Source organism: Seriola aureovittata, chromosome 2, assembly GCF_021018895.1.
Source record: "Seriola aureovittata isolate HTS-2021-v1 ecotype China chromosome 2, ASM2101889v1, whole genome shotgun sequence".
NCBI classification, from domain to species: domain Eukaryota; kingdom Metazoa; phylum Chordata; class Actinopteri; order Carangiformes; family Carangidae; genus Seriola; species Seriola aureovittata.
In genome coordinates, this window is record NC_079365.1 from 15390908 (window position 1) to 15405383 (window position 14476).

Genomic DNA, 14476 nt, shown 5'->3' on the forward strand with positions numbered 1-14476 from the left:
AAGATTCATCTTCTGGACACCAAGAACGTCCGTCATGGTCATTAAGATATTTCACTTAAAGTGGTGGACTGACAAACCAGCATTGCCGCTAATATGGCTAAAATTATACTGAATGGTTATTGGAGGAATTGCAACAAGTTCAAAACATGGCCAAACACGACTAATGACTGCCCCACAGTGTTCAACAGGCAGCTATAACGCCGTTTGAGTAAAAATGTTATTCTTAAAGTAAACAACATAGCAACCGACATAATGTGCTACAACAAGACGACTGTGGCGGCATCAAATTCCCCAGTGTTTCCTTCTTTCTTTCCTCAGTTTCTGCCTCAGTGAATGTTTAACATGCTCTCACTCCATCATTTCCTCTCTGCCCTCCACAGCACTCTAACAATGCTACACTCTAGTAAGGCATCAATTGGTTAAATGTATAATGCTGGTGACCATAATGATCCTCAGAGTCATGGGCCCTGATTGCTGCATAATCAGTTTAAACTGTCTCCGCCTCGCAGGCTTTCAAATACAAAGACTGAGGCACATAGAAAGAGCAGCAGACAGACACACACACACACATACATACACACAATCCTCTCAAACCCATACCCTTGTCTGGATCCTATCTGAGCATTAATCAATCAACCAACCCCAAGGAAGAAACAAAGAGAGAGAGGGGGAATGGGAGTAAAGGAGGGAGAGAGCCAGAGCAGGGTGGGGGATAGGGTTTCACTGTGGAGCAGAAGAAGGGATGAGCGTCAAAGAGCCCTCCGTCAGAGAGCCTTCATAATGCTAATCACATCTAATGAAGTTGATATCTAGCTACTCCAGAGTGCTTTCTCCATTATTCCTTTACTTAAGTCTGCCCCTAAATACACTTACACCAGTCTGACAGGACCCCAGCACCAGCACATCATCCTCATAACATCAGTGGAGATGGGTTGGCATGTGTAGTAAACTTCCATTTATTGTTTGGCCTGTATCTTCAGTGTTAGACTGAGCATGGTGTCCTAAGAGGCACTTTTTCTCAAAGGCAAGTCAATTAATTGGTGATTACAGAAATGTAATGGTCATTTGAAAGAGCTGAGAAACTCCAGTCATCAATCTACGCCACATTTCAAGGATGCAGTCAAGAAGTAATACTGAAATGATTAAATTGGACATTAATTTGCTGTATCGGAATGAGATGAACCCATCTGACAGACTATGAAAAGGATGGGTAAGATTTAGTTTTTACTAACAATAGATGATCCAATGTGGACCTCAATCTCCTTCACTCCTCTGGGATGGCCTATTTCTAATGTCTCACCATCCCTCATTTTGTGCCAGTTCTGCTTGACTGACCTATCTGCCTGTAAGGGGACGCAGCTCGTTGGTGTATAATCGCTGTTTGTGGTGGAGAGATTTAGGGAACAAGTAACTCTACTTTCTGGCTAATCCCTAAAAGTGGTCAGAGATGCTTCATCACACCCCTAAGCACACCCAGGCTCTCATTTTCTTACCTTTTTTATCCTCATCAGCTTCCCACCCAAACACTGTTATGTGTGCACCAGAGGTAAATCCTCAGCTCTCCTCTGATGGTTTAAAGTACTTATGGACCCGTGGTCCTTAATATGCTGATAAATGTGCTGCTTAAGTCACTTTTCCTTTAAGGTTATTAAGTGTTTCACTTGACTAGGGTACCAGGTTATTTACTTTCTATGCCACACTGACTATACTACAATATAACCTACACTTCTGGAATTTATTCCTTACGGATATTTAATCTACAGGAACAAAATAAAACCTATTCATGTTCATAAAGCAAGAAACACAACTAAGACTCTATATCCATGCTCGCACGTCCACTGGGCACAGTTGTGCTTGTAGCTAAACAGGCTCTCAGCTTGTTAGCATGCTCTGAGCTCCCACTGTGAGCATGCATTGTGAGTATGCTAATATGCTCACAATGAAAATGCTAACGTGCTGATGTTTAACAGTTATAGTATAATGCTGATCTTAGTTTAGTGTGTTAGCATGTTAACATTATTTGCAAAACTTAGTACAGCTGGTGTTGATGAGAATGCCAAAAGTATATTGTCATAAAACAAAGTTTTGATCCAATGATGTTCCTATATTGAAAGTAAGAAATCACCAGCATTCTTACTTCAATGAAGAGGGGGACATGAATGCATGTACCATATTTCATAACAATGCATTCAATATTTGTTAAAAAATGAAATGCCAACCTCATGGCAGTATTATGGGAAAAGTCACTGAAGTCATTAGGTTATATCATCTAGCTACACAAAATTTAATCAATAGTAGATATGGAGACCTTTCACTAGATAAGGGAAAACCTCGACCTGCTTGTGGCACTGGAAAAAGTCTGGAGGACTTCATCTATAGGGACCATGAATGTCTGTACAAAAGCTTATGGAAATGAATTCAATAGTTAGAAATAGAAATATTTAAGTCTGGACCAACGCTACCATTCCTACAGCCAAGTTAAGGTATCCTTACTTATTCTTACATCAACAACTGACTTTGACAGTTTATTATAAAATGTGCAAGGATGATTATTTGAGGAAAATAAGAAGGTCTGAAAATGGCCACGTTCCGATTCTTAATGGTGAACGTTAAAGCGTCAGAGAGAGACACAATGCTTCTTTTTTCCTTGCTGCTGTCCTCATTTCACAGGAATTATGAGCAGAAGGTTGGTAATTAGGCCTGTATACTAGCTGCATCTCTGGGAGTATTTTAACACAAAACTAAATGTAGCTCCTCGCCTTGTTTTATGGCACTGAGACACCACCTTCTCTAGGACCGACACAGCAAAACTCATTCCTCCATCTCTCCTCTGTACCCACTTCTCCTCTCTGATTTCCTGTAAAAAGGCTGAGTATCAGTTGACAGCCTGCAGGTCAATTAATATAGAGGGCTTCAAAAGGGTTGGTTTGGCATGGCTCAGTGCCCTCTGTATTTATACACAGGATATCATTAACATGCAGAAGGCAAACGATGAGCTCTGAGAGTCTCTAGAGAAGTGAGAAGGAAGAGGAGGAGGAGAGAAGAGTGCGGCTTTCTGGCATCCCATTACATCTGTCTCATCCTACAAAGCACTGCCTGACTGTCTCACTGGTTTTTACAGTTCTCTGCTCTCCCTCATCGCCACTGTGAGACAGAGACAAGCACATACTATATTCTGTGAATGCACGGAGGAGCATAAAGGAGACGAGACACAGAGACAGAAGAAGTGACTGGGGGAAACAATGACAGAGTGTATGGTTGGAGAATATTGTGATAATCCTTTGATTCAAGGATAAACTGATGGCAAGCTGTCTCCATAATGTGCATACCCTGAACAAGTAAGCGTTGTATAGAACAGTGCCCGTTCTTTAGTCATGGCTGCACTGGATGCCACCATCTAATCACACGGAGCCTATGATGTGTCTGAGCTAGGATTTCCAGAAGGAAGTGTGTATTTATCAAACCAGGACTCAGCTCTGTGAAGGCCTTTAATCCCCTCCACACTGCCTGCCTGCTGCTTATCAATGAAACAGCCAAGGAAAAGGAGCCAAACAGTTTCAAAAGACAAGGGGCACGTGGGCACATGCCGCCAGCTTTGCCATTCAAATTTGCTCTGCCCCCGTTTTCAAGCAGGGCTTCAAGATGCTACGTTGCAGATTTGCACATCATTTAGTTTTTTCTTTTTTTTTTTGGTGAGAGGACAGACTGCCAACATTTGATAACGCACAGCTGCACAGACGCAGGGGCCAGAGCACCAGTGAAGACGAGACGAGGGTCTGACAAGATCTGAAAAAAACAAACTGCAAACCAGCTAATCTACCGATGCTGAACATGCTGCCTTCCATCAGCTGGAACTGTCAATCTGACAAGAGCAGGGAATTGACTGCTGTGTTCAAGCACACCAAGCCAAGAGAGTTATAGTTTAACCTTTTAACCTTTTGCCCCTCAGACCACCAGAGAGCAGTTCAATAACACAGTAAGACTATATGGGGCTTTGTAGTCCAAAAACCACCATTAGAGTATCTTGTCCTATCCTATAACTGCAGATTATTCCTCATAATTATATCATAACTAAAGTATTGCATCCTAGTCTTTCATAGAAGCGGCTTAAATACAAACACAGCTCTGGACACAGGCTGCATCACACTTAATGTGTAATATCGCATTTATGAAAGAAACAGGCCGGAAGATCAATTTCAGCATTTTCAAAGCTGTGCCCTGCTGACCATAAAATGAACAGAGACATCACATAGACATGAGCAGAGGCAGCTTCAAACCTGAAATAACACCCACTGCAAAGAATAACACTTTTCTCCCAGCTCCTCCCAAACCAAGAGATTACTACAAACACACACACACGCACGCACACACACACACACACACCAATTTGGACACCACTGCAAGCCCCGTCTTATCTCTCCCAGACAGGTTATTCTCTGTATCAATATTGCATGAGTTGCCTTTCTAATGGTGCTACGCTACATCTGTATATGTCTGTGTAACAGATAGACGATACCAATTCACTCTAATTTGATGGGGTACATTATAAATCCCATTAATGATACACCGTGAAACATCTGCTCCATAATTAAAATCAAGTTAGCTGTTGTCTCTTAGGGACTGCGAACCAGTAAGAAGAAAAAAAGTGGTGCACTATCTGGCATAGCAACTGCAGTATAGATCAGCTAAGTAACCCTTCAGTGTTTCTTTTCACTGAGGCAAATGAGGTAAATTGGAAGAGCAAAATGATCCTTGGTCGGGTTGCTGCGGTGTAGCTGTAGCTGTAGCTGCAGAAGCTGTAAATCACAATGGCATTCGGCTTGCTAATGAATCTGCACTGGGAGGGTTCAGCCAACAGACTGTAGGCTGTGATCCAGCACATATGGAAGTCCGTCCTGGTCAGGACGACTCAATTTTACTGCTCTGTTTTGATGTCCCTCAAAGACATAAAGGTACAACTCGGTGGAAGTTACTAGGCATCTTCTGAAGTACTCTTGAGTTTACAGAGCACAACCTTTACTGCAATGAAAGACAGCGAGCTACAGGCATGTCGAAAAATAGTTCCGATTTTGTTGCATCTGATGAAATACCGAGTAGAGAAGATAACAAAGACCAAATCAAAAGCAATTAATAGTGTACACAACAACATAGAGCTCTGTCAGGCTCAAGGGTCTAACATGTTTTCTGTGTTTTGGATGGTGCACAGTGCATGGTTGGGCTTTGTGCCAATTAAATGGTTTTATTGGACAAACACAAGTGGTTTTTCTTGCCTAAGCCCACATGGTGTTTTGGTGGCTCGCCATGAACTTAACTACACTAAAGTGGGAGGAAAGGCGCAGTTAAGGGCGTGTCATAGCTGGTTATCAGGATTTGTGGTTGCCTGCCTGCTCAGACCAGGACTGTAAGGCACAAGTTGCAATCATGTTATCAGCCTCTTGTGGCTTCTCCAAATTCACTTTGGATGACAGACTGGTCAGTTTGAATTTAATGAATCTTGTGCCTCCCTCAAGCAGAAAAAAAAAATTAAAAAAAATGTTTTCATTCTTATGCAAAATGATTGTGTGAAATAACATGTCTGCATGTCAAGCTTGTGCCTCCCACCCACACTTCCTGTTTGATCTGCTACTTCTATCAGTTAAAATCTTCAGCTAATATTGTTGAATTCTTGCAATTATTTTTACACATTTAGTGAATTCATGGGGTAATACAAGGGTTGCAAGTCAGTGCATTCCTCATTGTTGTCCAATGAGGTCTCACTATACCGTGCATGCGTGTGCACTGAGACAATTGGCTTGGCAGAGTAAAGTGTGATATTGTTAGGACATGTGTCTGAGGTTTAGTTGTTTTTCTGATACCTGTCCCTCACTGTGTGGATTAGATCAACTTTACGAACCAAAGGTTAAGCCGCTGTGTCGCAGCAGCAGCAGCAGCACAGTTCTGTCTACGACCAGACGCCAGTGTGAAGCTGGCCTCCAATAATACAGCTGGACCCAATTATCCAGTCAAATCCTCATCCACGTCACACACACACTCACTCTCACACATACAGTAAATGTGCATACTGTATACACAAACTTCTACATGACCTTGTCCTATTGAGTGTAAAGAATGCCAAAATATCTTACTAAACTAAAAGTACTGTTGATTTGTTGACAGTATTTTTTTGTTCACAAGTTAACTGTGGAACATGAGGTACGTTGCCAAATGATGACAGTCATGTCGCAAACCTTTAACCCAGGTTTGCAAGAGTAACTGGGACCCACCCAGCTGCGGCAGATCAGTGAGCATCTGAGAGTCAGACAGACTCTCTTCATATTACACATTTCATCCTAAAAATAAGATTTAAGATCCGAAAATGTTTGGAGTGCAGTCCTGCCAGTTCCATTTGCAGGAAGAGTCAGAGCTGTGGTTGGAGTACATATATGATGGTGTAGATTCATGCGTGAGATCTGCTGCCAGATCACAGCTGGGTTAGTGCTCCTGTTTTCAGACTGAACTAAACTTGCCTGTTCGCCTGAGGTGTTTGATTTTGGGAGCGGCAGAGCTTAATTTCATGCCCTGCGTGAGTCATGTACCAATGCGTTAGTGGTGGTTTCTGTGCAGACGAGCCCCTTTTCCTTCACCAGGATACATTTCAGTAATTCCAGGGCTACAAATCTAAATGGGTCAAGGCTACAGGTGAGCTGATTTTGATCCATTGACATTATATGACCTTCCATATTCTCTGTTTCCTTCACTTGCAATATCTGTTTGCCCTTTTTGCCAGTGGACACTTTATTTCAGTACAACAGTACATGTAAAATATTTTAATTCTGTAAAAATAATTAAAAAAATGTCTTACTCTGTAAGTGCGTATGTGTAGTTCTGTAATTCTATGTTGATATTGCATAATTTTGTACAACACAGGCCTACAGCCAATACTTTGTTATTGTCTTTCAGCTGCTCCAGTGAAGGGTTACCACAGTGGAGCACCATCCACACATTTGGTTTGGCACAGGTTCTACACCGGACTTCCAAACACAACCTGGATTTCCTTTCGGGGGAGCCTGGGGATTGAACCGCCAACCCATGGACCAGCTGCCAATCACCTGAGCCATGCCATGCCTTGCCGTGACCCGACCCCACCCAACAAACAGTACATAATATTAACACTCTATAAAACCTTTAAATCTATGATGACTAATCCCTGTTCATCCTTGTTAACATCACAATAACACAATGATCTGTCTTTTGCTTGTTAAGTTAATTTAACCTTCAAGCAAACACACATAGCACCAACTGCACTGTAGGGTAGCGATTCTATTTTAGCTATTAAGCAACTATCTTGGAATAAATGACATGGTTTTTAATTCAACATCCACACTGATGCAAACCCAATTCATATGTTTCTGCCTGATGCAGAATTTGTGCTATAGCCACATTTCTACATAATGAGTGCAATTTAAAACATAATGAAGCATAAAGCTTCACTCAAAGCTTTCTTCTATAAAGTTAAGTGCTACATTTCAGCACCAAGAGTGCCTTGAATTTCTTAAGTCCACCCCTCAACAGTCTTCAACTCCATTATTGAACTGCATTCTCAACATCATGCTGACCTTCGAAGACATCATAAAGATGTTGACTGTGATAATAGATATTCCCTTACAGTACTTAAACATGACAGCATATTTTGTTGGATAGATCTGCACTGTAATCAGACGAGGCACTGTGATAAGCAGCAAGGCTGGGTCTTACAGTCTGGTTATAAACAGTGTGTGTAGAGATCGGATCCCTGTGATCAGGGGGCACATTGAAAGGAATAAAGGGAAAGTAACTTTACAAAAATAAACTTAAAGTGAACTTTAAGAAACACAAACAAAAAACTTCTTATTTGAAGTAAATGTCATTAAGGAAAGCAAATATGAAAATGCAACAATAACACACAACCTCTCAAATGCGCACACATTGTACATGCAACATCTGTAGGGAGGGGCACTCACTTGAACTGTTGATGTTCTCTGGAGCTGCGGATCTTGGAGGAGAACCTCTCGGCCAGCTTCTCTAAACTGCGGGAATATTCCAGTTCAATCTCTGCTTTGCGGCGGAAGAACTCCTGCAGGTCCTGCAGCAGCTGGATACGAGACTCAGACTGCTGCTCCAAGCATTTGAACTGCTCCACCAGCTGGTTACGGATCTCTGTCCATCAAAATACCAAACAAAAATGACATGAGTCAACAGTTTACACTGCTGTCACAGCAAATGCACAACATGCCCTGATCAGAGACAACATGTCAAAGCACCACATTATCATGTAAGCTCAGGTATCAGTCTCTGACAGAAGGTTTCTGTGTTAGCAGTTTATGGGACTATGCACAAGATTTCAAAACAGGAAGATCACTTTAAAACTTACAGTGGCAAAACTGCACAAAAGAAATGATCCGTGGTTAAAATGACAGCCGGATTGAACTGCAAGTAGTATTGTTAATGTTGTTCCTCAAAATGACGGCCACATTTCCTGCCTGCTGCTTGGTCTTTCAGAGGACATTTGTTTTTTTCAAGGTTTCTGATAGAAAGGAGACCCCAAAAACATTTGTAGGACTGCTGTTTTCCTACCAGCAACATGAAGCTGAGAGCGAGAGCACCAGTGAGGCTCCCTGCCAAGCCAGTCAGATGACCTTTGTGTACGACCTCTCATAAGTGTCTACACTGTGGACCGTGAGATCAGACTGGTTTAATGAGAAGCTAATGCGCTCCCATTCTAGGCCAAGTCATAGAGTAACATTTCTCCTGAAGAGGAACCTGATGCTGCCGGGCAAACTACAGATCCTTCATGTGACTGGGAACCGACGATAGAAACCTGATTCCTCTTTGTAGTGCTGTCATCAGCAGCAATGATGCCTCCACTCAGGAACAGAGAAAGGCCTATTCTGCAGAACAGAAACACAACTGGATGGAAGGAGCTTCAGTAAACAGCATCAGTGGTGTCACTTATCAAAAGGAAAGAAACCTCCTATCTAATGAGCATCCTTGATTAGAAATCAAATTGTTTCTAATAAACCAAGACGCTTTGTTGTCACATAAAAACTTCCCTCAGTGCACTTCCTGAGTCAATTTAATGACAAGAATTAAAGATTAAAGCACATCCAGCTGTGATTTCATCTCTGTATGTTTTCCATTTTTTTTCCTGTAATCTTGAAGGAATTCCTGCAAATCAACCTGTATGATGACAAATCAAAGTGCTTTGTAGGTTTCTTTAGAAAATGTTTGATTCCTTCATTTCAAGTAATAAGTTCCCATAGGAACACAGAACTCAACACATTATGTGCCGTTTCTAACGAAAGAATTTATTTGGCCAGTTCATTCAAGCTTTTCCTCCACTCAAAAGGACTTTTGTGTTTTGCGTTTTGTCTTTATTTGTTTTCAAAAGGTCGGCATGGAAATGCACTTGAAAGCAGTAACAGAAAAATGAACTTCCTAAATGTAAGTCACTGCATGTTGTAACATCCATTTGTTGCAACATGAGTCACTGCAGGTTAAAACCCTTAAAAAATAAGGACTGAGGATGGATTTTACACATATCTGAGCCACGGCAGCAACACTGCCGGCAGATGAACTGCTGACTGAATGGTGAAACCACAGCGGTGACACAGACTGTGTTTCCATGCTGCTGAGGGTGTAATTTGGTCACCCAAGCCCGCCTCATGGATATATATGCAGGCTCTGTCAGCTGGGGAGGCAGGGGGCCTTTTCTCTCTCTCTGATGTCGTGCCGCCTGGTCTCAGCCTCGAGCAGCATGCTTCACTCTGTGGTTAACCATTGTCCCAGCCCTCCCCTTTATCCAGGGGCCTCCCTCTGCCCCAAAGCACTGAGGGCTTAAAGCTCGGTTTTTAGTAGGAGCTCTGAACCAGCTCGGGGGAGAGATACCACTTTGCTACATCAGTCAAGAACGTCTTTCCTTTCCAGACAAGCAGCATGTTCCTTGTTTGCAACGGGTTTGTCTTTTTTCTTCAATATTTTTAAGGGGCCAAACGGTGCCAAAGCGGGCGAGCCAAAAGAAATGCCCCTGGAAAATGTGACACCGATGCGCATGAGTGACAGGGAGGACTTCTGAAAACACTCTTTCACAAAAAGGGAACTCTGAACCACCAGCTGCAGCTCTGCATTTGACAGATGAGTTTGGAAAAATAGGTCACACACACACCAAAGTGGTGCGTGCCCTTCCCTCCGAGAAACCATGAGCAATTGGAGAATTATTCCCTAAGTATTCCCAGCTCTTTTGAGAGGCTTCATTCGCTGTGGTTTATTCAAAGTGAGGGACCCTTCTGTGCTTCTTTTCAATCTGTGAGGAGAAGGAATGCTCTGAATGTAGGCCTGCAGTCAAAGTTAAGATGATTGCACATAAAGAAATCCTTCTGATATCCATAATTGGCTCTGATTTGTATCAAGTGAAGAAATAAAAATAGCAGTGTTTATAGCACAGATAAAACACTCAGTGAGTAGTTTATCACATAAGTCTTTATTGCTGTCAAGAATGATCACCAGCTCGAAACCACCAACAGATCAAGCTTTGGATTAATGTTTAATATCATCCTCCTATAGAATCTGTATAATATCATAACCTTTGTATAAATGCCTCTTGAAATACTCCCACCCCCTAATACCTCCTCACCTTCCTCACATGTATATGAGACAGTTCTTTGAACCCACAAACATGGATGCCCCACTTCCAGCTTGAATGTGTTGCAGCTAGAATGTAATCGAGCATAAACAAAACATTGTTTTCCAAATGAGCCTCTTAATAAAATTGCATATGCAATGTTCTGGAAAAAAATGAATCAACACCAACTGATTTATGGAATGAAAAGGGGACTTTTGGCAGCCAGTTTAACTATATCACTATTAGCATTGCCTGTTGTTCAAAAGCAAAGCATTCAGTGTATTAAAGCATAAGCTCATTTGAAGTTGTTGACCTTTAATTTGAGAAAGAAAAATTAGCATTTCAAACAGTGCTTTTGATTACAGTGTTACTGGATTTAGGGATGGGATGGGAAGTGCTCCCAGTGCAGGTGGGATTTGTTTGGGCAACCTACCAAAAACTCTTCTAATTCAAAGTGGGCAAGTTAAACCTTTAATGTTGGTGCTTGATGAAGCATGCAGTTATTATCTGTGGCAGACCTACTGTGTGTTGCCTCTATGCGTTTCTATTTAGAGAAAGAGCCATCTGCTTTTTTTTTTTTTTTTTTAATAAAAGGAAGGAGGGGGTTATCTTCAGACAAAAAGGCTGATGGAGAAATTGGGGAGTGAGACTGGAGCAGCTGAAACGTGGTCATACTCATACAAATGAAGGCTACAATTCTTTGTGTGAAGGTGACATTCGTCATTTAAAGCTTCATAACAGCTTATAATTGGATGACCAGAGTATGTGTGGCCATTACTATTAAAAATTGTTTTTTCCTTTCCTTCAATTTGGACATTTTCTTACTTACTACTATTTCCTATATATATATATATATATATATATATATATATAAAAACAATATATGCAATGACCTGTTGTGTTATGCAAACGTTTTTCAGCCTTGTTCACTTCATCGTTTCCCATTAATGAACACTGTTTCTCAACCGTTCGATATATTGACTATAATTAAGTCCACTACAACATCAGCATACTGTTAAGCAAAAGCAAAAGTAATTCCCAAAAGCTGCATAAATCCAGTAACATTTGTAGTCAGTGGGTTCATGAGATACTAAACTAATGATGGAGTCATATTTTCACACTAGATCTGCTGAGATCAAAAACCTTTCTTTTCTTTTCTTTTGGACTAGAGTTGTCTGCAGATAACCGCGAACTCATCCATTTGTATTAAAATGCAGACTGTTTCTAACAGCAATTCATTAAACTTAAAGTACGTTGGGATAGAGGAGAATTTGTGTGTGCCTGTGTGTATGTATATCTATTAATGTATGAGCAGAACAGATCCATTTTAAAGTCTGATTATGTCAAAGATAAACAGCCATCTATTAATGTAGAGGCAGCTTCATTTCCGCTGCTTCTTTGTGACATACTGACATATTAAGAGAACAGTTACTATTCATCACAGACACTTTACATTCCTGACCTCAAGTCCATACATCATCATTCTTACTACCCCTTCCACTGGACACCTGCTCCACAGTATTATTTCTGCTGCGCCGTTTAGGGACAGGAATTGAAAACATGGTGGACACTTGTGTCCTCGTAGAACAGGAAAACCTCTGAAAACAATAGCAGGATGTTGGAGATCCATGAACTTTGACCCTCACAGACAGAATCCTGTATTGGCAGCTGTGTTATAGCAAAGCATGGTGATGTGTCTAGCAATAAGTGCAGCTATATCAAATTAAGGTTTAGGTTGAATGAATTGAAACACATTTGCTGGAGTGGCACTACAAACAGCTTTTGTATGTGAAAAGAAAAATGTATTAAACACCAGCTTCCATCTCCATTCTTATGCATTCCCCTGCCAAGCTTGTTAGCGCATGTGCATTGGCTGGAACTATGGATGTATTAGGAGAACTGGATGCAAGACGTATACGGCAAAAACATTTGTAGGCTTTCAGGGGTGTTTGCATTTTTTGGGCCCATACAACACACACTGCACAGCTTTTCTCTGGCTCGGCTGGTTGATAGCATCTGCATTAGAGACTTCCTCTGGCTGGGCAGGCTGACTTCCTGTCGGCCCCCCCTGAACAGTTGAACAGCAATAAAAAATAATTCAGTGATGCACCTTTTCGCTTCTTTTGAAATCAAACTCTGATTTCAGGGTTCCTGTTTGTGACGTTTGTAATGGCTGTGTATAGGGAAAACGTCTTTATGGGCCATACTGAGCTTGGTTTGCACAGAGCTCATTTTATTGCTCTTCCCTTGGTCAGATCATCTGGTTGTGTTGAGTGTGTATTTTCTTTATTGGGGTGATAACTTTGAGTGAACAAAGAGTGAACAAAGCCAGCACACAAAGCGACACACGTGCCTGCTTGTAAGTTTAACAGGGTCATATATGAGGACTGAAGCAGAAGCAGTGTGCTGTATTTTACCCAAAAAAGGGATTGTATGGAAGACACAAACGGACATCAGAGACATGGATTATATTGCAGATGTGATGTGGGTGTGGAGCTCTTCTGTGATGTTTTATTCTGCGCCTCCCTCAGTCGAAATGCAGCTCAGTGCAAAACATTGCCAACAACTTCCCTAACGGATACAAAAAGGCAAAACTGATCCATGGTTATAAAAGGACTCACATTATTTCAGCACTTGAGGTATCACTGCCTTTGATGAATTCAAAGCGCAATATGGACACATTTATGGACTGACAACAAGACGTTACTGATTATATTATATTATCTTATAAAAAATAAAACCTGCGCCTTCTCCTGAAGTCAGTTCAGGACACCAGTGGTGATGCACCAGTACAGCATTTTACTGCAAGTTTGCTCTTAGGGGGGGACCACGTGATGTCTTGACGCAATGAACATTGGAGTGCAGTGAATGAGATGTTTTCTGTAGAGCATCCTGAGGGCAGCAGGGGAAGCCTGGCTGCACAGGGCAGCCGGCAGCCAAAGGAGGATCATGAGAGATGGATCACTTCACTGCGGGATAACAAAGCTAAAATATGATCTCACTTACAGCGGAGTTTGATGGTGAATAATTAAGCGTTTCAGTGAAACAATATGAGGGACAGATTCCACTTTGTGCTTTTGTTACAACACCAGATATTGGTGCAGTGAGTGTGGAGGACAGAACTACATGTCTCCGTGTAATGCGGGCAAATTATAAATCATAAACAGCCTCAGAAGGTTTTAAACACTTTGAAAATAATGTCTTTGGGCATTCACATCATCATGCGTTAAGACGCGCACACATACAGCATCTAGACACACACACCAGACAAAAGCAACTCCGAGCCAAATTCACTAACCTAATCCCCAACTCAGCTCTGCAGTATCTGGGCTCTACACTGCAGAGCCAAATTCACATGAAAAGCAGACACACAGACAAACGCAACCCTTATCTAGACCTTAATTCACTCTCTCTCTCTGTCCCCCGCACTGAGTCTCATAATACAAGTTCCAGTCGATGAACTAATCCCCCACTTCTCTGTTCTTTTTTTTTTTTTTTTTTTTTTCAAATCCCATAATGATTAATGCAATTTTGGATTCATGAGGGCATGCTCCTGATGTTAGTCCTCTGTCTCTATCTCGCCTGGTCCCTCATTAGCCCAGACTGCTGCAGCATGTGTACTCAAAGATAAGACAACAGGAGCTGAGACCAATCAATGGCTAAGCAGAGGTGAACCGATGGAGCGTCTTACAGCAAGATGTCAGCTGTCAGTCAGCTGGGCCGTCCCTCACTCTCAATCCCCCCCTCCTAATTATCGGCTGGTTTGTGCCACGTTCCACTGGATATTCTGTCAAACTAAAAATCTAGAGAGTAAAAATGTACATTAAATCAGCTTGTCTT

At 41.7% G+C, this 14476-nt stretch overlaps 1 protein-coding gene across 2 annotated transcripts in view; it reads right to left on the minus strand.

Moving 5' to 3' along the window:
- srgap3 (SLIT-ROBO Rho GTPase activating protein 3) overlaps positions 1–14476 on the minus strand; it is a 57782-nt gene that overhangs the window by 33439 nt on the left and 9867 nt on the right. For both annotated transcript variants that reach the window (XM_056396086.1, XM_056396078.1), the window contains exon 2: positions 7980–8175. In XM_056396086.1, the coding sequence (XP_056252061.1) occupies positions 7980–8175 (196 nt within the window). The remainder of the gene's footprint in view (positions 1–7979; positions 8176–14476) is intronic.